Source organism: Mobula birostris, chromosome 26, assembly GCF_030028105.1.
Source record: "Mobula birostris isolate sMobBir1 chromosome 26, sMobBir1.hap1, whole genome shotgun sequence".
In the NCBI taxonomy this organism is placed as follows: domain Eukaryota; kingdom Metazoa; phylum Chordata; class Chondrichthyes; order Myliobatiformes; family Myliobatidae; genus Mobula; species Mobula birostris.
In genome coordinates, this window is record NC_092395.1 from 15,950,693 (window position 1) to 15,977,451 (window position 26,759).

The following is a 26,759-nucleotide window of genomic DNA, read 5'->3' on the forward strand; positions in this document are numbered from 1 at the left end:
CTGCCTTCTCCCCGCATCCCTTCGTACCCTGACCAATCCGAATCTATCAACCTCTGCCTTATGTATACATAAAGACTTTATTCTTCTGAATTCTAGTGAATACAGGCCCAGAACCATCAGGTTGCATAGCCATGATTCAGTGATGCTTATAATATCATAACTGCCAACCTGCAACTATGCTGCAAGTTCATCTACCTTATCCCATGTACCAGGCGCATTCAGATGCAACACCTTCAGTCCTGTATTCACCCTATCCGTTTTTGTCGCACCATGCTCAACCTATTGATTGTTAACTGTCTGAGGTTTTACCAACATCTATCTCCACAACTTGTCCGCTAACTGCTTTGGCACTCTGGTTCCCATCTCCCTGCAACTCTACCCTAAACCCCACCACGCTGCATTTACAAACCTTCCCGCTAGGATATTAGTCCCCCTCCAGTTCAGGTGCAAGTGGTCCCTTCTGTACAGGTTCCACCTTCCCTGGAAGAGAGACCAATGATCAAAAACTCTCGTGCCCTCCCTCATAAACCAACTCCATAGCCACATATTAAACTGTATAATCTTCCTAGTTCTAGCCTCACTAGCACATGGCATGTGTAGCAATCCTGAGATCACAACCCTGGAGGTCCTGCCCTGTAACGTAGCACCCAACTCTCTGAACTTCCTATGTAGAACCTTGTCACTCGTCCTACCCATATCATTGGTACCTACATGGACCACAACTCTGATGTCGAATTTTTCATCCTGTTCCCCCAGACCAGTGCCCTTCTGTAAAAGAATTCTTCTTGTCTGCTTTTGCTCCAGTGCTTCTGTGAGCCTTGCTTCAAGTGCCTGCGCATTATCAGATTTTGAAGCTGAAAGATGAGTAAACGTGGGAAAACTGCATTTCCCACAGTGCTGTACTATACACCCATACTCCCATCATGCTCTGTGCCTACTTTGCATAGTTTGCCTGCTCTCTCATTTGACCCCAAACCTCTGAAATCCAGGAACCTTCTAGTTGAAACACTAAGTCATCACTGAAGAGTTCCTATGTATGGGAGCGAGAGGAGCAATAGGTAAATAAATGGCTGTTCAGAAAGTTCAGTTGCCACTGACCTTAGCTGACATTCCAGGTCAGTGATAGTGGATCACTTTAATGGGGCAGATTCAAGAGTCAATGGGAGAGCTTCTGACAAGGGAAAGAATTAGTAGAGTGGGTTGCTTGAGACGAGATCTGTTGAATTCTGGTGTACTGGATGTCTTGCTGAACTTGATATCGCTTCCCATGTCTAATGACCAACTTTCTGTCCAATCCCCACCCCATTCCTTTCACAGTGCCTATTCATTCCACGTTGGAGCTGACAGACAGATGCAGCCCGTGGCTTTCCCGACTGATGCCCTTACAGGCACAGGCATACCTCGACACGCTCGACAGATCAACAACCTTCCCCACGGAGAGGTGGTGTGCGCCGTGGCCATCAGTAACTTCACCAAGCACGTGTACACGGGAGGAAAGGGCTGTGTGAAAGTGTGGGATATCAGCCAGCCAGGAAACAGAAGCCCTGTCTCTCAGCTGGATTGTCTGGTAAAGCGGCATGCTTGTTTGTTTTTCTCGTTTTTAAACCTTGCCTGGGGTCACACAGCAACTCCTGAGAGAGCACGTTGCAGGGATGAAGTCATGCCCTTGTCCACGTAAGCTTTACTCAAGCAGGGCAGGTTTATTTAGGTTATTTGCACAGGATATCCCAGAAGACTCCTAACAGTTTGTTTGTGGAGGATTCTTGCTTAGAGGCTGCTTTTGGAACCAGCCCATTTAAAATGCATTCGAGGCTCTGAAGAGGTTGCGTTCTGTTTGAAGAAGAGTTTTCTTGACCTATATGGTAAACACATCTTGCCTCATCTGGCTTGCGAATGAGTGAGTGAACTGGATGTTATTTATATTCGTGAGCTCACTTCAAGTGGTACTCTGCTGTGTTTCTCCACTGCCTTCTCTCTCTTGGTGTGGGAAGGTTGACTAAATAATGTAACGCAGGAATGGGTCCTTTGCCCTGTAAGACGTCAGAGCAGAATTAAGCCATTCGGTCCATCGAGTCTGCTCCACCATTTGTTCAGTGCTGATTGATTTTTGTTCTCAACTCTATTCTCTTGTCTTCTCTGTGTAACCTTTGACACTTTTACTAAACAAGAGCCTATCAACCTCCAATTTAAATATACCTAGTGACTTGGCCTCCACAGCTGTCCGTGGCAACGAATTCCACAGGTTTGCCATCCTCTGGCTAAAGAAATTCCTCCTCATCTCTGTTCTAAAGGGATGTCCTTCTATTCTGAGGGAGTTCCTTCAGGTCCTAGACTCTCGCACTATGGAAACCTCCTCACAAAGTCTATCTAGACCTTTCAGTAATAGGTAGGTTTCAATTTGATCCCCTGTCATTGTTTTAAACTCTAGTGAATACAGCCCAGAGCCATGAAATGCTTCTCATATCCTCTGGGTCCTCTCCAATGCCATTTTGCCCTTTCTTAGATTTGGGGCCCAAAACTGTTCACAATACTCCAAATGCGGTCTGGTCAATGCCTTATAAAGCCTCAGCATTATGTCCTTGCTTGTATAATTTTAGCCAGAGGGTGATGAATCTATGGAATTTGTTGCCACGGGCAGCAGTGGAGGCCAAGTCATTGGGTGTATTTAAGGCAGAGATTGATAGGTATCTGAGTAGTCAGGGCATCAAAGGTTATGGTGAGAAGGCGGGGGAGTGGAACTAAATGGGAGAATAGATCAGCTCATGGTAAAATGGCAGAGCAGACTTGATGGGCCAAATGGCCGACTTCTGCTCCTTTGTCTTATGGTCTTATAATCTAGTCCTCTGGAAATGAATGTTGACATTGCATTTGCCTTCCTTACCACCAAATCCCAAGGTAACCTTTTGGAAATCCTGTTCCGGTCTCTGATTTTGTTTCGCATTTAGAAAATAGTCGATGCCTTTATTCCTTCTACCAAAGTGCACTTGCCTACGCCTGCCCACCTGAGTCTGCACTGACCATTAACCACCGACCTATCTTAACCCCATTTTGAATTCCAACCCCACATTCTACTGATTAATCGTACAAACTGAGGAATGTTCAGTGGTTAGTAAACCTGCCAGTCTGAATACCTTTGGGGTGTGGAAGAAAACCAGCACATCCGGAGAATGCTCGAAGTCCATATGGACTGCATCTGAGGTCAGGATTGAACCTGTGACACTGAAGATGTGAGGTGCCAGCTCTGCTAGCTGTGCCACTGTGCCACCCTGAACGCGGCTGGTGTTGGTTAGCTGTCCTTGGGCCAGGACAGTACAAAGAAGTCTTTGAGCTCGACGTAAACTGAGTCATCTGAGGAACAAATATCACTTCTCAACACGCTGTCTGTGTTGTCGAACTGGAAGGTATCGACACACCGTCCTTGTGATCTTCATTGCTTCAGATCATCATCCAGGGCTCCTCAGTGAAGCCAGGAGCAAAAAAAGTCAGCCAAGCCTCGCACTCTTCCAGTAACACAAGAGATTCTGTATATGCTGGAAATTCAGTCCAACACGCACAAAATGCTGGAGAAATTCAGCAAGTCAGGTAACACCTCTGGAGAGGAATAAACAGTCGACATTTCAAGCTAAGAACTTTCATCAGGACTGATCATGAGGCCTGATGAAGGAACTCGTCCTGAAACATTGACTATTTTATTCCTCTCCATAGATTCTGTCTGACTTGCAGAGTTCCCCTAGTAGTTTGTGTGTGGGGCACTCTCCCACTGTCTGGTAGCTTCTTGAAAAAGGCAAATTGAATGGGTGACGCTGAGGAGTGAATAGACCTCAGCTCCAACACTTGGGCTTGTGGAACTGTTAGCTTGCAGCAACTACCTTGAACTAAAAGATAAGGAGTCAAAATGGCAAAGTATTGGATAGCTTGTGTCTTGATATTTAAGGAATAGCTTCTTCCCCTGTGTCATCAGATTTCTGAAAGGTCCATGAACATAACCTCGCCCATTCCTCTTTTAACTGGTTGCTCTGTACTGCACCCAACAAATTTCATGGCATACAGTACTGTGCAAAAGTCTTAGGCACATCTCCTGTATATATCGAGTGTGCCTAAGCTTTAGCGTAGTACTGTAGTAATTTTATGCATTGCGCTGTAGAGCTGCCACAAAAAAAAAATCAGATTTGATGACATATGTGAGTGATGATAACCCAGATTCCGATATGGTTCTTTATTGTGGACTGAGAGTGGGAAGGGGTCAGGGAGAGGGCAACCATGGTTGGAAAAAGGGAGACGGAGACATTCTGTGATGATCAATAAACCAGTTGTCTGGAATCAAATGACATTGTCTGGTATCTCAGGACTGGGTGTGTCTGCACCCGTGCCTCTCCCGGCCATGGCACTCCTTCTCTGCCACCTGTCCCACAATCCTCCAGTAGTACTCCACCCTCACCTTTCTCAGCATCCTTTGCTCCTGCCAGATTTACAAACTTGTTCTCCGCTCCACATTGACAAATACAGTACTGTGCAAAGGTATACACACACACACATCTAGATGCAGGATTATGTTAATGATAATAAAACTGATGGTGTCCAGTGTAAGGTACAAAACACACTAACCAGTTGTAGCTCTAAGTTATTGATTAATTACTGAACATGGATCTGTTCTTTTTGAAGTTATTTCTATGTCAAATGTGCACTCAATCGCCACATTACTAGAGACACCTGTACACCTGCTTGTTAATGCAAATATCTAATCAGCCAATCATGTGGCAGCAACTCAATGCATAAAAGTATGCAGACATGATCAAGAGGTTCATTTGTTGTTCAGACCAAACATCAGAATGGGGAAGTATTGTGATCTAAGTGACTTTGACTGTGGAATGATTGTTAGTGCCAGATGGGGTGATTTGAGTATCTCAGAAAACAGCTGATCTCCTGGGATTTTCAGGTACAACAGTCTCTAGAACAGGGGTAGGCAACCTTAAGCACAAATGATTTTCTAGCATGTGTTATTCATTAATTCGAAGCAAAACATAACTGGATGTATTTAAATAGATAATTCCCATATTTCAAGTTTTTTTATGGCATTTATCTGGCCCACCGTCCGCTCGTTAATACGTGACCTGGCCCACAGAGGCAAAAAGGTTGCCGACCCCTGCTGTAGAATTTACAGAGAATGGTCTGAAGAACAAAAAACATCCAGTGAGCAACAGTTCTGTGGACAAAAATACCTTGTTACTGAGAGAGGTCAGAGGAGAATGGCCAGACTGGTTCAAGCTGAGAGGAAGGCAACAGTAACTCAAATAACTACACATTACAATAGCAGCAACAGAAGACCATTTGCGTTCCACTCTTGTACCTAATAAAGTGGTCACTGAGTGTATACAATATAAGTACCATGGGCAATCTCTGTTGAAGGATGTGCTTGTTGGTTAATTTACTAGAAAGTAATTGAACCTGCAGACCATGAAATCTGTGGATTCTGCCCTCATTGTGGGGCCTTCTAGCAGACTTTGTCCTCCTCAGGTCAGGGAGTAGTTTCTGCATGTATTAGATGCCAGGTCTGGAGGACCTGAGTTATAAGGAAAGATTGAATAGACTTGTATTTTATTCCTTGGAACATAGAATGTTGAGATGAGATTTGATAGAGATGTACCAAATTATGAGGATATAGATCGGGTAAATGCAAGCAGGCTTCTTCCACTGTGGTTGGGTGGGACTACAACTAGAGGTCATGGGTTAAGGGTGAAAGATGAAAAGATTAAGTGGAACTGAAGGGAAGCTTCTTCACTCAGAGCGTTGTGAAAGTGTGGAACGGGCTGCCATCACAAGTGTTGCACACAAGCCCAATTTCAATGTTTAAGAGAAGTTTAGATAGGTACATGGATGGTAGGGGCATTGTGGGCTATGGTCCCGGTGCAGATCAATGGGAATAGACAGTTTAAATAGTTCAGCATGGACTAGATGGGCTGAAAGTCCTGTTTCTGTACTGTATTTTCCTGTAACTCCATGATTTTATTAGCTATGCCGCACGCACACATTGACAGTGGGTTTGATTCCTATTGACTTCCGATGTTAAGGGTTATTAGTTCTTTGGTTTTCAGGAGGGACGGGAAAGTAGCTCGAGTGGGTGGGGGGTGAGAAGGAAACTCGGGACTTTAAATCTAAGCTTTTAAAGCAGTAAATGGCCTCATCTACAAGGGCGAGATTTCCTGGCAATCAGTAGCTGTCACAAAGGAGTTAAAACTGATACAAGTGAATGTGTTGCTTCTAACTGCTTGAACTTGATATACTGTCATGTTTAATTGCATTGTTATAGAGTGGCTGATTCCTCTTCATTCCCCGCGCCTGCCTTCAAAAGCTATCAGTAGCTATTACCGCACCTGATAAATGCCATCGGCTTTTGGCAGCCAGCCCAATCTGTTAATCACTTGAGTATTGGTAAAGGAAATCTGGGCTCCAAAGTACAATTTATTTAGGTATTTGCTGTTTTGGCAAATGATCCAGTCCTCCCAAATGTTTTGCTTTGAGCTGGGCTAACTGGAGTTCAGTGCAAATCTATTGGCTTTGATCCGTGCAGTGAACACAAGGCAACATCTGTTGTGGAGAGGAAGGAGGGGCAGTGAATAGACTGATCGAAGTGCTGATTGTAATTCACACTCTGGTCTAATTTTAGACTCCTCTGCTGCCACAGGACTAACCAGTCCCATGCTGGAGCTGGCTGCTGGCATGATTCCAACAATAATTGTTTGTCAGCTTTGACCTGCTTTGGGGACTGAGAGCAAGATGTCCAAATCTGACCAGTAGGTCATATTTAAAGGGGTCTGCATACTATTTTTTTGGAATATAAAAGAAAACCTACATCTCTAGGACAAATGCTTTTTTTCAGTCATAAGTTTTCAAACTGAATCTTTGATATTTAAATTTCTGTCATCTACTGAGGGTGGGAAGGGGAAAATAACAGTGGATCTCTATCTGGAGTTTGTGGACCTAAGGAAAACGAAGGTGGAAAGTTCAAACTGTAGTGTTGCCTGACAGAGACACAAGTGGAGAATTAAACGTGGGGGTTGGATGAAGATAGTGGCTCAGTGGCACAGGAATCTTATTAGAGGATGATTTCAAGTTTATGGAGGGTAGAATGAGGCCAACTGATCAGGAGGACATCAATGTAGCTGTGTCAAGTGACAAATCCTGTAGCCATTGAAATGCTTCATTATCCCAGCACATGTAAAAATACAGTGAAAACTGCTTGTTCTCCATGCCATCCAGACAGATTTTGCCATACAGGATAAAGAAAAAGATTAGCTTTGTTTGTGCATCAAAACATAGAGCGAAATATGTCGCTTGCATCTGCATTTCAATGGCTGCGTCAATGGTGCGTCAACATCCAACATGCAACCTCACAAGTGTGGCCATGTTTCTGGCACTAGTGTAGCATAACCCACACTAACCCAGAGGAGCCCCACTTAGTCCTGGGGTGAACGTACAAACTCCTTTCAGACCGCGGTGGGAATTGAGCCCTGATCGCTAGTTCTATGGCAGCAGCTACTCTTGTCGCGCTGCCATGTGAACTATACAGAATGCAGAGTATGTTAGTGTAGGATATCTGACAGCTAAATTTACATACTGCAAGTTCTATGTAAAAGCTGTGTGATAATGACCAGCTAATTACTTTAATGATATTAATTGAAGAATTGGCCAAGATACCAGGAAGAATTTCCCTTCTCAGTCACAGGCATGGGATCTTCTGTGTCTACCTGTGAAGGCAGGGAGAGCTGTATTGTTTGAGTCATAATACCCTTAATGATTTTGTAGTTCTCAGCATGGATTTGGTGCTCATGGTGAGTGGGACATGAATCCACAGCAAACGCAAGATATCTTGCATATGGTAGAAATCCAGAGTAACACACAGAAAATGCTGGTGGAACTCAGCAGGTCAGGCAGCATCGATGGAGAGGAATAAGGAGCTGACGTTTTGGGCCGAGATCCTTCATCAGGATGTCAGCCCTTTCGTAGGCATCTGATCCAAGTCAGAGTGTTTTGGATTCACAAAATCCTGTCATCTGTTATGAACTGACAAAAGAGTCTGACGAGTATGTTACTTTAAGGAAAAATAATAACCTCAACTATGACTCTAAAAGAGTCTGACTCGGAGTGATATGCTGAGGAAAGGGTCTCAGCCTGAAAAACCGGCTCCTTATTCCTCTTCATAGGTTCTGCCTGATCTCAGACACGAGCAAGCCTGCAGCTGGAAATCCAAAGCAACACACACAAAACAAAAGGAAATCTGCAGACGCTGGAAATCCAAGCAACGCATGCACAAGGAACTCAGCAGGCCAGGCAGCATCTATGGAAAAGAATAAGCAGTCGATGTTTCAGCCCAAGACCCTTCTTCAGGACTCTTCAGGAGTGTTTTGTGTGTGTGTTGCTGCCTGATCTGCTGAGTTCCTCCAGCATTTTGTGTGTATTACTCCACACCCTAGTATCCATCTAATTTTCCGTCTTTGGAGATTATTCCAACATCCATGTTAGATACAAGGCACTTCAGAGTATTTTTTAAGCCTGTTAGCTTTCTGTAGTAGAATGCATTGTTCTGCCCTCTGGCAGTTACTGATTTGCTGAATGTGATCTTTTTCCAGAACAGGGAGAACTACATCCGCACGTGTAAACTTTTCCCAGATGGCCGCAGTCTGATCGTGGGCGGAGAAGCTAACAACATTTCCATCTGGGATCTCGCAGCTCCAAGCCCACGAATCAAAGCTGAGCTAACCTCATCCGCTCCCGCTTGCTACGCGCTGGCCATCAGCCCAGATGCTAAAGTTTGTTTCTCTTGCTGCAGCGATGGAAGCATTTTTGTCTGGGACTTGCATAACGAAACGCTCATTAGGTGAGTAAGATGGAAAATTGGAACTGGGCACAGGTAATGAGGAGGGAAGCCATGTTCTTCCGTGGGTCTGTGTGTCTGTCTGTCTGTCTAGGTACCATATCCGATGTGGACGTTGGTGACCATGGTTTTCCATATAGATCTATCCCTTGTTCTTTGGATGACTTCCATTTCCTCAATGTGTAGCCACCTGGCTAGGCTTTTGATGTACATAAGCCGAGGTCTTCCTCAAGGTTTGCTCCCCTCGATCTTTCCAGAGTATGAGTTTTTCTAGTTCATCTTTCCGCATGATGTGTCCTAGGATTCTGAGTTGTCTTTCTCTTATTGTTGGTATGAGTGATCGAACTGCTTGGGCTCTTCTGAGAACTTCTTCATTTGATGTGTGTGTGGTCCATGATATTTTTAACATTCTCCTGTAGAACCATAATTCAGCTGCTTCTAGTCTCTTTTCCATTGCTGGGGAAATGGTCCAGCATTCACTTCCATAAAACAGGATAGAATAAATGTAGCACTGCAGTATTCTGTTTTTAGTGCACGTGTTCACCTTTCTGTCTGTTAATGTGGTCTTCATTTTTTGGAAAACTTCTTTCACCATTGCTATTCTGTATTTGATATCTGTGTTGCACCTACCATCACTTGTTATTAGGCTGCCAAAATATCTGAATTTGTTGACTTGTTTGATGTTTGTATTGCCGATCTTGATCACACATTGTGGGATGTTTGTCTTTCTGGAGATGACCATGCTTTCTGTCGTCTTGGCGTTGATTGAGAGGCCTCTGTGATTACTTTCTGCTGCCAGTATAGTGAGTAGTTCTTGAAGTTTTGTTTCTGAGTCAGCTATTAGTACGATGTCATCAGCATATCTGATGTTATTTACATTATGGCCTCCAATTGTGAATCCTTTGATGTCTTTAATACTTTTCAAGATATTTTCACTATACTGGTTGAATAAGTCTGCGAAAAGACACAACCTTGCCTGACCCCTCTCATGATATTCACATACTCACTCACTTCTCCTATTCTGATGGATGCTGTCTGGGTAGGTTTTATAAAATGGCCAAGCTGACCACTTCGGAGGCACGTTCTTGCTGGAGAGGAAAAGAATTGACAGTCAAGCTTGGCATTGTCTAATCAATAGTGTTTTCCTCCCCCTCTTACTTCAAGCTTTGTGCTACATTATATTACAAACTTTGACTTTCACAAAAAAAAACTGACAGGTAATTCTAAAGTAACAACAGGAATTCTGCAGATGCTGGAAATTCAAGCAACAGGCATCAAAGTTGCTGGTAAACGCAACAGGCCAGGCAGCATCTATTGGAAGAGTTTCAGTCGACGTTTCAGTAAGCGGAACAAGTGCTACACCTGCCCCTACACTTCCTCCCTTACCACCATTCAGGGCCCCAGACAGTCCTTCCAGGTGAGGCGACACTTCACCTGTGAGTTGGCTGGGGTGATATACTGCGTCCGGTGCTCCCGATGTGGCCTTCTATATATTGGCGAGACCCGATGCAGACTGGGAGACCGCTTTGCTGAACACCTACGCTCTGTCCGTCAGAGAAAGCAGGATCTCCCAGTGGCCACACATTTTAATGCCACATCCCATTCCCATTCTGACATGTCCATCCACGGCCTCCTCTACTGTAAAGATGAAGCCACACTCAGGTTGGAGGAACAACATCTTATATTCCATCTGGGTAGCCTCCAACCTGATGGCATGAACATTGACTTCTCTAACTTCTGCTAGTGCCCCACCTCCCCCTAGTACCCCATCCGTTATTTATTTTTATACATACATTCTTTCTCTCACTCTCCTTTTTCTCCCTCTGTCCCTCTGACTATACCCCTTGCCCATCCTCTGTTTCCCCCCCCCCCCCCCCCGTCTTTCTCCCCGGACCTCCTGTCCCATGATCCTCTCATATCCCCTTTGCCAATCACCTGTCCAGCTCTTGGCTCCATCCCTCCCCCTCCTATCATTTTGGATCTCACCCTACCCCTCTCACTTTCAAATCTCTTACTAACTCTTCCTTCAGTTAGTCCTGATGAAGGGTATTGGCCTGAAACGTCGACTGAAACTCTTCCAATAGATGCTGCCTGGCCTGCTGCGTTTACCAGCAACTTTGATGTGTGTTGCAGGTAATTCTAAAGGATGCATACAGTGCACTTACAGATAACTGGATAATCCCCTTGTCAATCAAGCTTCTCCACACTGCTATCAATGTCTAAGGTGGCTATATGCACATTATTGTGTATATCCTCCACTTACTGTCATGTCCTCTCCTAATAGATTCCTTCTTCGGCCCCTTATCTCTTCCACCTAACACCTCCCAGCTTCTTACTTCATCCCACCCCCCACTCTCCCACCCAACCCCCTTCCCGCTCATGTCGTTTCGCCTATCACCTGCCAATTTATTCTCCTTCCCCTCCCCCACCTTCTTAATCTGACTTCAGCCCCCTTCCTTTCCAGTCTTGATGAAGGGCCCCAGTCCTTCATGGATGCTGCCTGACCTGCTGAGGTCCTGCAGCGCTTAGCATGGGTTGTTCTGGATTTCCAGCATTTGCCGAATCTCTTCTGTTTATGATTTGTTGTTCTAGTATGTTTACTTTGGGCTGTAAATCAAATTACCCTTTGAGTATATTTACTTTTGTTTTCTGTTTGTTGTTAGTCATACGATCTGTCTCAGCTCCAAATCATTAGTTGACAACAAATATAAACGTAGGAAATGATTGCCTATTTAACATTTTATAAACCTCAACTTCTTTTATGCCACTGTTATAAAATTTGTAAACTGGTGTTATATGTATTTAAAGAAATAGAAATGTAATAGAGGTGCCAAGCATTGTAAGTTGTGCAGAAAATTAGATTTCCTGTTTATTGTATAAAAGGATATTTTCCTCTTCCTTATTTATTATGACAAGAGAAACTGTGATCCTGATTGGATTCAGACAATATTTTTGGCCTTATTCCCTTTCTCCAAGTTAGTTAAGCTTCTCAATAAGGTTTAATGGAATAGAGAAATCCCCTCTTCTGCCAGCACATCACTTCTTAGATATGAGGCTCGAAAGCAAATGTGTTCTGACCAATGCCTTATAAAGCCTCAGTATTACATCACAAAGAGAATCTGCAGATGTTTGAAATCCAAGCAACACACACAAATGCTGGAGGACCTCAGCAAGCCGGGCAGCATCGATGGGAAAAAGTTCTAAATCTACTCCTCATCTGTTTGTCTCCCGCTGAAGGGTCTCGGCCCAAAACATCGACTGTATTTTTTCCCCATAGAAGCTGCCTGGCCTGCTGAGTTCCTCCAGCATTTTGTGTGCGTTGCTCAGTATTACCTCCTTGTTTTTATATTCTAGTCCTCTTGAAATGAATACCAACATGGCATTTGCCTTCCTTACTACAGATTCAACTTGCAAGTTGACCTTTAGAGAATCCTACTCTAGGACGCCCAAGTCTCTTGTACCTCTGATTTCTGAATTCTCTCCCCATTTAGAAAATATACTACATCTTTATTCCTTCTACCAAAGTGCATGACCACACATTTCCATACGTTGTATTGTATTCCCTCTGCCTGTTCGAGTCCGTTTATAGATTCCCTTCTTCCTCAACACTGGCTGGCCCTCCACCTATCTTTGTGTCATCCACAAACTTGAGCACAAAGCAATCAATTCTGTCATCCAGATGGTTAATGTAGAGTATAACGTGAAAAGTAGCAGAACCAGTGTAAAAATTACTGGCATCAAAGCACACTCAGTGGCCACCTTACTGGGTATCTCCTGTACCTAATAAAAATGGTCACTGAGTGTATGTTTGTGGTTTTCTGCTGCTGTAGCCCATCCACTTCAAGGTTCGATGTGTTGTGATTTGAGTGATGCTCTTCTGCACACCACTGTTGGAACGGGTGGTTATTTGAATTGCTGTTGCCTTTCTGTTAGCTGGAACTAGTCTGGCTGTTTTCCTCTGACCATTAATAAGGTGTTTTTACCCACTGAACTGCTGCCTACTGGTTGCTTTATTATTTTTCACACCATTCTCTGTAAACTGTTGTGCATGAACGTCTCAGGAGATCACTAGTTTCTGAGATAGTCAGACAACCTCATGTAGCACCAATGGTAATTCCACAGTCAAAGTCACATAGATCACATTTCCTCACAATTCTGATGTTTGGTCTAAACAACAACTGAACCTCTTGACCATGTCTGCATGATTTTATGCATTGAGTTGCTGCCACGTGATTGGCTGATTAGATACTTGCATTAACGAGCAGGTGTACAGGTGTACCTAATAAACTGGCCACCAAGTGTATATCTGCAGCGTTGGGTGCAGAGCACTCTAAAAGCAATGTTTTGTGTCCTTTCACACAAGCACACTGATATCTTAATCAAGAAGAATATCACTCATCTTTTCACGGGCAAGACCTGTTATTCAACCACAAGTATATTTCCTGTTAAATGTATTTTGTTACCATAAAACTGAAAGCATGAGCTATTTGTCATGAGATTTAGTTAAACTGTTCACACGCAATTGTTTTCTTCCCATTACTGACCTCCCCCAACTTCCCAATACTGATTCCTCCATCTCACTCTACCTCACTTTTTGGCTTTTTCCTGCAAGTGTACCACAAGCGATTTCAATGCACTGAGTGCATTCTGTGTCGTTTTTTAAAAATTCTATCTCATCTTAAAGAGCCACATGAAAGAAGTCGGTGAAAGAAGTCAGCCTGTTGAGGTTGGGTGGGAGTACAACCAGAGGTCATAGGTTAAGGAGAAAAGATGAAATGTTTAAGGGAAACATGAGGGGAAACTTCTTCAGTCGGAGGGTCGGAGAGCGTGGAACGAGCTGCCAGCGTGAGAGGTGCACGCAAGCTCAATTTCAACATTTGAGTGAAGTTTGGGTGGGTACACGGATGTGTGTATAGGGGTATGGAGGGCTATGGTCCCAGTGCAGGTCAATGGGAGTAGGCAATTTAAAAGGTTTTGGCGTGGACTAGATGGGCCAAAGGGCCTGCTCCTTGTTTCTGTGACTCCACATCATTCGCGTTTCTACTGCAAATGCAACAAAGCCTCTTGTGGTATAAATACACATCTAGTTAAAAGCAAACTTCAGATGGAACACCTGATTACTTCAAAAATTTGGCTTTCATTGTGAAATTTGTTATTCAGGACAACTAAGACATTTATATAAAAAGAAATACACCAATACTAAAAAAGCTCCACCCCACCCTGTTTTCACTATTTTCCCATCCAAAGAGTTGATAATGTTTACTTGATCTCTGCTGGCTCCTTCAACGCGTTACCCAAGTGTTCTTTGATGTCTGTATCTAGCTGTTGCTTTGTAAGCTCCGCCCCAAACTGACCTCCCGCCTTACATTTAGCCACAGTGACTCGAATCTGCACACCTTCTGCACTGAGGTCATGTGGTTGGGTCATTTCCTGAGCTGAGCTCTTTCGACTATTAGTTGTAGCAACTACCTAAGTGAAAGCACAATTCTGAGTGTTGAGTAATATTAAAAAAAAGCTGCAATTGTTTTCAGAGCAAATTTAAAACCTCCCCTCCTCATTCTTGAGCTGGCAACTATAAAACTGAACGCTAAGCTATCTGTAAATGCTGATTTGGGGCCGATAATCTTAACCAAGTCATTTTTCAGCCGGGTCCCTAAAGTGCTGTAAGGAATGCTCGTTGACAGCTTTTCAGTTGTTAATGTGGGATTACGGACCAGTTTGATGCAAGGCCAGTAATGACGACAAATGCATTTCTGCAGTGTATTTTATGGTTGAGTTCCTTGCACTGATCTATAGTATTTTCAGGTCTATGATCATTGATTTTTCAGTAACTTTGAGTTCTTTAACTGATTTTTTGTTTTGTTTCGGGAAGGTGGTTAATGTTAGACATTTTTATAACCATGGTAACGTGGCGGTTAGAGTAAGGCCATTCAACTGCGAGGTCAGGGTTCGATTCCCGCTGCTGTGTGTAAAGAGATTGTATGTTCCCCACGGTGTCCACATGGGTTTTTCTGGGTGCTAGGGTTTCCTCGCACATTCCAAAGATGTACATATAGGGTTAGTGAGTTGTGGGCATGCTATATTGGTGCCAGAAGCGTGGCCTCACTTGTGGGCTGCCCAGTCCAATTCTCATTGATTTGATTTAGGACCATAAAATATAGGAGCAGTATTAAACCATTTGGCTCATTGGGTCTGCTGTGTCATTTCATCACGGCTGATCCATTTTTCCTCTCAGCCCCAATCTCCTCCTGCCTTCTCCCTGTATCCCTTCATACCCTGACTGATCAAGTATCTACCAGTCTCTGCCATAATATGCCCAATGGCTTGACCCCCACAGCCACCTGTGGCAACAAATTCCTCAGATTCACTACTGTCTGGCTAAAGCAATTCCTCCTCGTCTCCGTCCTAAAATGACATCCCGGGATCCTGAGGCTGCGTCCTCTGGTCTTGGATTCCTCCGCCAAAGGAAACATCCTTTCCACATCCACCCTATCGAGGCCTTTCAACGTTCAGTGACGTCACCCTCGTTCTTCTGAAATCCAGTGAGTAGAGGCCAAGGCCCAGAGGCTCTCATTTGATGCAAATAAGGCATATCACTGATGCGACAAATCATGCTAATATTTAATTTTTATCTGTGCTTTGCATTTTGTAACTTAATATCAACAATATAATGTTGAGTATTTTATTTTTCAACCCAGGCAGTTCCAGGGTCATTCTGATGGAGTGAGCTGCACAGATATTTCTAATGATGGGACCAAACTATGGACAGGAGCACTGGACAACACAGTCAGGTGCTGGGACCTGAGGGAGGGTCGTCAGATGCATCAGCATGACTTTGCATCACAGGTACGTCGCTGTTAGAAAATATGGCAGTGCTATTCTCCTCCCCCAACTCCATCCTTAATTTTGCCATCTTCTTCAGCTGGACATAATTTCCTCTCTTGCAAACACAAAGACACTTTCGGGACCTCCTGGTGGCCAAACATTTTAATTCTAATTCCCATTCCCGTTCTGACACCTATGGTCCACTCTCCTTCCCAGTCAGATTCCTTCTTCTCCAGCCTTTGACCTTTCCCACCTACATGGCTTCACCTACCACTTCCAGCTCGCCTCTTTCCCCCTCCCCCCAACTTTTTATTCTGGCACCTTCCCCCTTCCTTCTCAGTCCTGAAAAAGAGTCTTGGCCTGAAACGTAGACTATCTATTCATTTCCATAGATGCTGCCTGACCTACTGCGTTCCTCCAGCAATTTGTGTGTATCACCTCTTTCAGTTCTGTTCTTGGGCAGGTTACATGAAGGTGCAGATGGTGATGTGTATATGGAGTGAGCTGCCAGAGGAGGTGTTTGTGGCACGTACAACTGTGTCTTTTAAGAAGAGTCAGATTGGAACACGGTTGTATCTAAGCAATCTTATAGAGTTTTTAAGGAGATTACCCAGAAAGTTGATAAAGGAAAAGTGGTGGATGTTTTCTACATGGACTTTAGTAAGGCCCTTGACAGAGTCCTGCATGGGAGGCTGGTGAAGAAGTTTCAGACATTTGGCATTAAGGATGAGGTAGTAAAATTGGATTCAGTTTTGCTTTGTGGGAGAAGCCAGACAGTGGTAATAGTTGGTTGCCTTTCTGATGGGAGGCCTATGGCTGGTGGCGTGCCACTGGGTCTGAGTAGCTTATCATCTAGATCAACCATGTGGATGACTCTATGGAGGGGTACTGTTTGGAGGGATATGGGTGAACTGTTAGAGATGAGTACGAGCTGAGTGGAGGAGGTGATCAACACAGAGTGGTTGGGCTGAAGGGCCTGTAACCATGTTGTATTGTTCTATAACTCTGTGCAGAATAAAGAATGCAATTGAGCTAATTTACCCCCTTGAACAATTTTTTAAAATCTGTTTAGAGTAAATCGACATTATTGTCCTTGTTGGCTTGCTAGACTACCTCAGAATCAACTACGGATTTGCAGTTTTGTATGAAACAGACAAGAGACCATTTGCAAGCCAGATGGTTTTTGTGACAGTCCAGCAGTTACAATTTGTTTTCACGTTAATTTAACTACTTGAATTTAAATCTTCCAGAACTTCAGATCAGGCCTCTGTATATTATAGTCCAGAAACTCCCCCACAGTCTCATTCAGTTAGATCAGGGGTGGCCAACCTTTTACATTCCATGCATTAATTTTTTCACGCACGAGTTCAGATGTGCCATACAACTCTTGTACCACCATTCAATTCTTGTAAAAATATGTTGATATAGACATGTTTAGCATTTTACATGATATATTGATTTAATATAAAACAAGATAAACATTACTTACCTTAATGAGACTTTTAACAAATATATTTTGTCATCTTTTGAGTTCTTCCTTTTTCTTAATCACATATTCTTTCCGTAACTCAGACCCAAGCACTAGCTTCAGTTTTCCTTCTGTTTCAGTCTGATGTTGTGTTTTATAGTGTCTACTAAGATCATGTCTTCTATTATGTGAGAAAGTGTTTTCACAAATAATGCACAACTGTTTTCCTGACGGACCTGCTGTAAATAAGAACTAATTTTCCCACTGTTCATTGAATTCACGCTTACTATCACTTTCTGCTTTTCTTTTGCTCATTTTCTTTTGCACTGTGATGGGTAACTGAATGTAAAAACACGGCTTAGGTTTTGAAAAAGTACAAAACTGCGAATGTTCACAGAGGATGAACAAAGCATAACTCTGTAGCGCACGAGTGTCAATTGTAAACTGACTGGCAAAAACCTGCGACGCACCGCTGGTGCAGATGCCTGGCGCCTCAGGATCAAACGAACACCAAATGTGTATTGAACAGTTATGGAACCACTGCAGAACAAAAGTCCTAGTTTGACTCATTGAACATTTTTTTAATTGAAAACAGATTAATGTGAAAGAAGATAATATTCACCAAAAGATGTGCACAAAATAATAAAATCGCTAAAAATAATTGCTAAGTTTTAGATTTATTCTCAGTAAAACCCATTTCTAGCTCTAATCTACTTGAATTCCTGTTATAAGTTTTCTTTTCTACAAATTGTTTTTTGGTTAATACTTTTTGCATGAGTAGGCTTACTTTTTTTTATCATCATCACTGGGGTGCAATGTGCCACTTGTAATCATCCACTGTGCCACAGGTTGCCCATACCTGAGTTAGATCATATCTAGCATGAAAATCAATAATCTGTCAATTGCACCTAAAATGAACAATTTGCTCAGGATTGATTGTCATTCTTGTGAAGGTTGTGTATCTGATGCTACCTCGAGTAACTTTATTATTGCACCTATGCGTACACGTACTCGCATGTACAGCATTAAACATGACTGACAATTGCAGCAGGAGATCCACGTGTATATTTCCTCCTGTGCAAAGACATTCTTCCTTACGTCGCTCCTCATAGGTCTGATTCTAATTTTCTAATTTAGAAAACTTTCTCATTCTCAGAACTAATTTCCTCACATCTCAGTTAGCAGAAGTAGTTTCCTTCTGTCTATCACTTCCCATAAGCCTCCATGATATTGACCTCTGACCTTCCAGGTTCAGTGATTGCAGCCCTAGTTTAGCAATGGTACCTAATAAAGCCTTGGAATCAAGGTATTATCTCTGGCAATTCTGCTCAGCATTCACTCCAAGGTCAAGCACATCCTTCTTAACTATCCGCCACAAGCTTCCCAGTGGCCAAACATTTTAATTCCTATTCTCGTTCCAAGGTGTCGATCCATGGCCTCCTTTTGTGCCAAGATGAGACCATCCTTGGCAGAGGAGAAACACCTTTTAATCCGTTTCAGTACCTTCCAATGTGATGATATGAATGTCAATTTCTCCTTCTGGTGAACAAATTCCCTCCTCCCTCTTCCTCTGTTCTCCACTCTGACTTTTCACTTTTTTTCATCTGCCTATTACTTTCCCTTGGGTTCCCTCCTCTTTTCCTTTTTCCTGTTGTCCAGCCTCCTCTCCTATGAGATTCTATCTTCTCCAGCCCTTGACCTTTCCCACCCTTCAGGCTTCACCTTCTAGCTAGCCTCCTTCCCCTCCCCTCACCTTTTTATTCAGGCATTTTCCCCCTTCCTTCCAAGTCCTGAAGAAGGGTCTTGGCCTGAAATGTTGACTGTATTAACCTTTTCCATGGATGGTGCCTGACCTGCTAAGTTCCTTCAGGTTTGGTTTGGATTTCCAGCATCTACAGACTTTCTCATGTTTGTGACTTCCTAACGCATAGTGCGCGGAACTGGCCAAAATATCCCAGGCAGGGTCTAATCATTAGCTTGTGGCATAATAGTCTTAGTCATATATCACAGAACCAGGCCCTTCAGCCCATTATGTCTATGGTGCCTATTATGTTCCTATCTGTACAAATAACCATTTTCCAACGTTTGATCCACAACCAACTGTGGCTACCATCCCTTGGAGGTTCCAGGTGCTCATGCAGATGCTGAAATTTGAGAGTATCTGCCTCTGCCACAATTCTGAGACATGATGCTTCAGATTTCAGCTTTGCTCTGAGTCAGAACCTCTACCTTAGACCCCTTCTAAACCTCGTACTTCTCACCTTAAATCTACAATCTCTGCTCTTAGACACCTGCCCTATTGGGAAAAATCCATCCTTTATACCTCAGGCTTTAGATAGAAAGGCTATTTGTCCATTAGCTTTTTGGGATATTTTCCAGATCTTTTTGTGACATACGCAGACTCAGAATTTCTGTTGTTCCCCTACTGCTTGCTTTTTTTATTATTTACACTTGCTTTAAAAGTGATTCCCTCATCTGTTGAAACCCAGATGGTGTTGGTTTGCCCATTTCCTTTGCCCATTAATGGCTCTGCCTTTGAATATTTAAACGATTCAAAGCAGATGTAATTTTTTTTTACTCTGTAATTAGTGCTGTGTTTAAAATGCTTCGTTTCAACTAATTCATGCTTTGAGGATAAATTGGCATTGGAACAAAAGCCTCTCGCTCAATGTCAGCGAGGCCAAGGAGCTGATTGTTGACTTCAGGAGAAGAAAACCGGAGATCCATGAACCAGCTCTTATTGGGGGATAAGAGGAGAAGAGGGTCAGCAAATTTAAATTCTTTTTCAGTGTTTTAATTTCAGAAGACCTGTCCGGGGCCCAGCATGTAGGTGCAATTACGAAGTAAGCACGGCGGTGCCTCTAATTTTTCAGGAGTTTGCGAGGATTCTGCATGATTTCAATAACTTTGACAAGTTTTACTTCCGTAGGTGTATGGTGGCGGGTCTGTTGACTGGCTACATCACAGCTCTTGTATGGAAAAGCCTACAAAAAGCAGTGGATATGGCCAAGTACATCATGGGTAAAGCCCACCCACTATTGAGCGCATTGTCACAGGGAAGTAGCATCCATCATCAGGGACCCCCACAGCTCAGGTCATGCTCCCTCCTCGGTGCTGCCATCAGGAAGAAAGGTATAGGAGCCTCAGGACTTACACCACCAGGTTCAGGAACAGTTATTACCTCTCAACCATCAGTCTCTTGAACCAGTCACTGAAATGTTCCCGTAACCTATGAACTCACTTCAAGGATTCTTCATCTCATGTTCTCAATACTGACTGCTTTTTTTTCCCCTCTTTCTTTTCATATCTACATTTTTTTTGCACATTGTTAGCTGTCCATCCTGGTGGATGTGGTCTTTCATTGATTCTATTGTGTTTCTTGTCCACAAGAAAATGAATCTTAGGGTCATATATGGTGACATATATGTACTTTGATAATAAATTAACTTGGAACTTCGGATGTAAATAATAGCTGAAAGTATATAATTTGCAGCGTCTTTTATTGCAGCTTCACTTACTTTGAAGCAGGAAACTCCTTTTTGCTAAGATTGTAATCAAGAATCATGATATCCTGATTCATCTTTGGACGTAATAACATGTTGGGAAGTTAAAACTTTGTGAAGTTAAACTAGGGCAGGACATGCACAATAAATGAGCGGGCCCCAGAGAATGTTGGGAAACAGAGACCTATTTTTTTGAAATTGGTGAAGAAGGCATATGGCAGACTTGCCTTTATTGGACAGGGTGCTTAGTACAAAAGAGTGGACATGTTATAGCTGTGTAGGACATTGGTGAGACGGCATCTGGAATATTGTGTGCATTTCTGGTCACTGTACAATAAGCAGGATGTGATAAAGCTGGAGAGAGTGCGGATAATGACTGCTTGATTTATGAGGAGAGAATGGTCAGGCTGGGACCTTTTCTCTTAGAGTGAAGATGTTTGAAGGATGACCTTAATAGAAGTTTCTAAAATCATAAGGGACATAGACAAGGTAGATAGTTACTATCTTTTACTCAGGTTATTGGACTCCAAAACTAAAGGGTATAAGACAAGAAGAAAAAGACCTAAAGGGGACCCAGAGATAGAGAGTGGTGGAGATATGGAATGAGCTGCCAGTGGATGTGGTAGAGGTAGGTACAATTACAACCTTTAAAAGGCATCTAGGTAAATACGTGGATAGGAAAGGTTTAGAGAGGAATGTGCTAACTGAGACTATCTCCGGAAGGCACCTTGGTTTCATGGGAGTGTTGTTCTAAATGGCCTGCTTCCAGAGATTCAAAGAACATTTATTATCAAAGTACGTATGCAGTATACAACCCTGATTTTCGTCTTCCCACAGACAGCCCCAAAATAAAGAAACCATGGAACCTGTTCAAAGAAAAAACATCAAATCCCCAACACGCATAAAAAAGAACAAATGCAAATGGCTAAAAACACAGAATATAAAACATCAAAACCACAAAGTCATCGAAACAGTGGAGGAATATTCAGCTCACCTCAGTTCAGTTCAGTCTGGCTCTGTGTCGTGTTGTTCATTGACTGCAGGCCACAGAACCAGCCTGCTCTGGTTAAAATTGCACAAAATAGCAACAAAAAAGGAGCAACCAGAAATTCACATAACATGAACTACACAAACCACGCCCAGTAAATCTTGCCCATTACCAAAGCTCCAGCACCATCCTCCTGCAGCAATGAGTGAGAGGGGGAGAGAGAGAGAGGCCGATCAAACGTAGGCACCGTCTCTGGCAGTAACAAGCTATGAGTCCATATTCTAGATGTCTTCCACTAAAAATAATGTATTAAAATGTAAACTTAAAGGTACCACTGCTCTGAGATAGTTGCCCAGTTATTTTGTCAATGCTGAGATCAGATAATGACCTTCGGTATCCTTTTGACTCAATGTGGTTACACCTCAGTCTTAACCGTACAAGTTCATTGTCATTCAACCATACACTAAATGAAACATTGTTCCTCTGGAGTCAAGTTGCTAATTGCAGTACATATAGTCACGCACAGCACATACAGTTACAAAATAATATTAACACAAGTCCGGAGTGGCATAGCTGAAGATTGACAGGTTGATATAAAGTGCGAGGTGCATGTTTATGAAAGACAGTATAATGTTACAGGTACTGTTATAATAAAACAGTTGTATAAATATGTGAAACAGCAACAATAAAAGATGCAAAGTGACCAGTGCACGATGAGAGTGTGTCTGAGAGTTGGGGCAGGGCATTCAGGCAGGGTGTACCTGTGTGCTGGGTGCCAGTAGGATGTTAAGATGTCGAACATCCTGAGGGAAGAAGCTGTTGTGGAGCCCTGGCAGTTCTGGTTCTTATGTTGTGGTACCTTCTGTCTGACAGCAGGAGGTCAAGGTTCATCTGGTTTCAACGACTGCCGTTCTATGAAAATAGCATTGTATCTATGGTGGACTGTATTAAGTGCAATGCTTTTGTACTCTCTTCCTGCTCCACGCACAAGCTGCTGAATTATATGAGGTACTGCCCGTAGAATTTGCCTTTTAATACTTGATTTTTCTTTCTCCCACAGATCTTTGCACTAGGATGCTGCCCGACCGGAGGGTGGCTCGCGGTCGGCACAGAGAGCAGCAACGTAGAAGTTTTACACATCAACAAACCAGATAAATATCAACTTCACCTTCACGAGAGCTGTGTTCTGTCGCTCAAATTTGCTTATTGTGGTAAGAACTGGCTCTGTGATTTAATGTCATTCACTGAAGGCAGGAGATGATTCAACTTCCTCAAGCTTGTTCCTGTCATTTAATTAGATTATGACTAAATTACATAAATCCGCCTTATTTCTGTGACCTTTTAAGAACCTTGCCAGACAACATAAACCTATCAAACTCTTTAGAAATTTCAATTGGCCCAACCACAACAGCACCCGGAGGAAAATATTTCAGATTGTTACTGCCCCTTGTGTGAGGACGTGCTTTCTGGTGTATCTCCAAATACATCAGAAAGCACATCTTCACACAAGACCTGGTAATTTACAGGTTTTAACATTTTCCCTTTGCCACCAAGGGATGTGACCTCAGCTGCTCTCCACCCATTGGCCTTTGCTCCTCCCTGCTAATTAATTGGACCATCTTAACGACTGCAATTCAATTACCCAGTAATCTTCTATCCTTGGGGGATTACATGCCATGTGTTCGCGATTTTTCACCTTTTCTGCCCAGCTGTCAATTTGCTGAATGTTATGTAACTTCTCCAGTGGCCTGGTATTCCTGCTGAACCTTGGCTTTAAACTCAGGTGAGGGTCCATGAAACTTGGGTCTCCATCTTCTACTACTACTCTTGATTTTCCTTTCACATGTAGTTTGAGGACATTGCTCTCAAGGCTAGCATTTATTGTCCACCCCCAATTCACTTTGAGAAGCGATGGTAAACTGCCTTCTTGAACTACTTAAGGTCATCCTGGTGAAAATACCCCCACACCTTCGGGGGTGAATTTGGGTTTTAGACACGGCAACAAAAAATGAACAGCATGACTGTGTATTTCCAAGTCAGGATAGTGTGTGATTGGGGAGGGTAACATGCCAGTCTTGTGTTTAATCTATGGCTCTGCCGTTCTTCTGGGTGATAGAGGAATGGATTTGGGATGTGCTTTAGAGGAAGCTTGTTGCTTTGCATTTATTGGATGGTATAAATTAACAGAAGCTTGGTTAAATGCTTGGATGGGAGGGATATGGAGGGCTGTGGTCCACATGTGGATTGATGGCACTTGGTAGAATAATATTTGGCATGGACTAGATGGGCCGAAGGGTCTGTTTTTGTGCTGAGGTTTTCTACGACTATCACGGCCACCATGGTACTTCAGTGCTGGAGGCAGTTAATGCTCGGCCTGTTGAGTGGATTGCTTTCTCAGGGTGGTCCTTGAATGTTGTCAGAACTGCACCCATCCATGACATGCATGTGTTTTGCAGATAATGGAAGGGTTTGGACATTTGAGAGATGGCTCTCTTGCTCTCTGTACTTGGTCTGTCTTGTAGCCACACTTCATGTGGATGACTCCATCATATTTCAAGTCAGTAGTCTTTCCAAAGTTTTGATGGTTGGAGTCTTATTGGATATCAAGAGTATGTCATCAGATTCTCTTTCAAGTTCTAATTGCTATCTAATACTTCTGGCATGAATGTTACTTCACTCAAAGCATGGATGCTGACTAGGACTACATTGGAGTTCCTTTTTCCATTTTTATCTTTTTCTTGGAGTTAATACCAAGAATTCCTAGAGTCACACCTAATGAATCCTCTCTTGATGAAGCCTCTGTGTCACTGGAAGAAGATGTATTGAATGACAGATGTTAGCAATATTGGATAAGTAAGATTTTGTGACTGATGGATTTTGTTACGGGTCTCCCAATTTTATCATGCACCCTGGTGGTGGTTAGGAGATCTCTTACAGAGTTGACTGGGTTGGAATTATTTTCATTTTCTCTGTCATGTCTGGTACTTACATCAAAGCCAGGAGGTCAATCCAACTTTGTTTATTTAAGGAGTTCGTGACCCAGTGTCTTTCTATGAGCAATGTAACTTCAGGGAATATATAAGGACAGTTGATCTGGAGTCACAGAGGCTAGAACGAGGCACTTTCGTCCAAGAAGGGAATGTCATTGCAAGATGTAGTTGCTTGCTTTTGTCTATTTTAGAAGTCACTTCCACTCATTTAAAGTTGTTTGTATTTTGAAAACCTTCAGAAGTAAACCCTCCTGTAGTTTCCCACTTAATTAGTAAGCATGCTAAAAAAAATTTAATGAGTTAAAACAACGTGTTTGAGGCACTAGATGGCTCATCTTGCAGATTACCCCAGAGTCTGAAAGTATTATTTCAATTTCCCAAAGCCAGTTTCTCCCTGAAAAATAAGTGATTTATGACACAGTCAGATCTGCAATGGTGCTAGAAGGTTTGTGAACCCTGTAGAATTTTCTCTCTTTCTACATAAATATAACCTAAAATGTGATCAGATCTTCGCACATCCTAAAACTTAATAAAGAACCCAATTAAATATTAAATTAAGTATGTGAACCTTTGCTTTCAGTAACTGGTGTGACACCTCCCCCACCCCCTCCCCCACCCCCACCCCCACCCCCACCCCTGTACAACAATAACTTCAACCAAGTGCTTATGGTAGCTGTTGATCAGTCCTGCACATCGGATTGGAGGAATTTTAGACCATTTATTCTTCCAAAACTGCTTCATCTCTGGGATGTTGGTGGGCTACCTTGCATGAACTGCTTGCTGCAGGTTCGTCCACAACATTTCTATAGGTTTAAGGTCAGGACTTTGACTCGGTCATTCCAAAACACAAATTTTCTTCTTTTTAAACGTTCTGTTATTCATTTACTCTTGTCTTTCGGATCATTGTCTTGTTGCATTATCCAACTTCTCGGTCATTCCAAAACACAAATTTTCTTCTTTTTAAACCATTCTGTTATTGATTTACTCTTGTCTTTCGGATCATTGTCTTGTTGCATTATTCAACCTCTGTTTAGCTTCAGGTGACAGACTGCTACCCTGACATTCTACTTTAAAATGTCTTGATACAATTTTGACTTCATTCTTCCCTCAATGATTGCAAGTTGGCTGGGCCCTGGGTCAGCAAAGCCCCCTCAAGTCATGGTGTTCCGTCCCCCATTAATCATGGCTGAAGGATAGTTGTAGTTGGGAGCTGAATGTCCAAGGTTACACCTTATATTGGAGGGATAGGAAGGTAGGCAGAGGGTGTGGTGTGGCTCTACTGGTAAAGAAGCATCAAATCAGTAGAAAGATGTGACATAGGATTGGAAGATGTTGAATCCTTGTGGCTTGAGTTAAGAAACTGCAAGGGTAAGAGGACGTTGATGGCAGTTATATACAGGCCTCCCAACAGTGGCTGGGAGGTGGATCATAGGTTACAACGGGAAATAGAAAAGGCAAGTCAAAAGGGCAATATTATGGTAGCCATGGGAGATTTTAACATGCAGGTCGATTGGGAAAATCAGGTTTGTAGTGGATCTCAAGAGAGTGAGTTTCTTGAATGCCTCAGAGATAGCTTTTTAGAGCAGTTTGTCATTGAGCCCACTAGGGGATCAGCTGTACTGGATTGGGTGTTATGTAATGAACCAGAGGTGATTAGGGAGCTTAAGATAAAAGAACCCTTAGGAACCAATGATCACAATATGATTGTGTTCAACTTGAAACTTGAGAAGGAGAAAGTAAAGTCTGATGTAGCAGTATTTCGGTGGAGTAAGGGAAATTACAGTTGTAGGAGAGAGGAGTTGGCCGAAGTAAATTGGAAGGAGCTGCTGGCAGGGATGACAGCAGAGCAGCAATGGCGTGCGTTTCTGGGAAAAATGAGGAAGCTGCAGGACGTGAGTATTCCAAAAATGAAGAAGTACTCAAATGTAAAATAGTACAACCGTGGCTGACAAGGGAAGTCAAAGCTATTGTAAAAGCAAAAGAAAGGGCATACAACAAAGCAAAAGTTAGTGAGAAGATAGAGGATTGGGAAGTTTTTAAAAACCTACAGAGAGCAACTAGAAAAAAGCATTAGAAGGGAAAAGATGAAATATGAAAGCAAGCTAGCAAATAA

General features: G+C 42.8%; 1 protein-coding gene across 4 annotated transcripts in view; it reads left to right on the top strand.

Annotated features, from left to right (window-relative positions):
* Positions 1–26,759, top strand: part of LOC140188100 (transducin-like enhancer protein 4) — a 196,995-nt gene that overhangs the window by 155,301 nt on the left and 14,935 nt on the right. For all 4 annotated transcript variants that reach the window (XM_072244055.1, XM_072244056.1, XM_072244057.1 and 1 more), the window contains 4 exons: positions 1,318–1,567; positions 8,628–8,875; positions 15,571–15,718; positions 22,717–22,867. In XM_072244055.1, the coding sequence (XP_072100156.1) occupies positions 1,318–1,567; positions 8,628–8,875; positions 15,571–15,718; positions 22,717–22,867 (797 nt within the window). The remainder of the gene's footprint in view (positions 1–1,317; positions 1,568–8,627; positions 8,876–15,570; positions 15,719–22,716; positions 22,868–26,759) is intronic.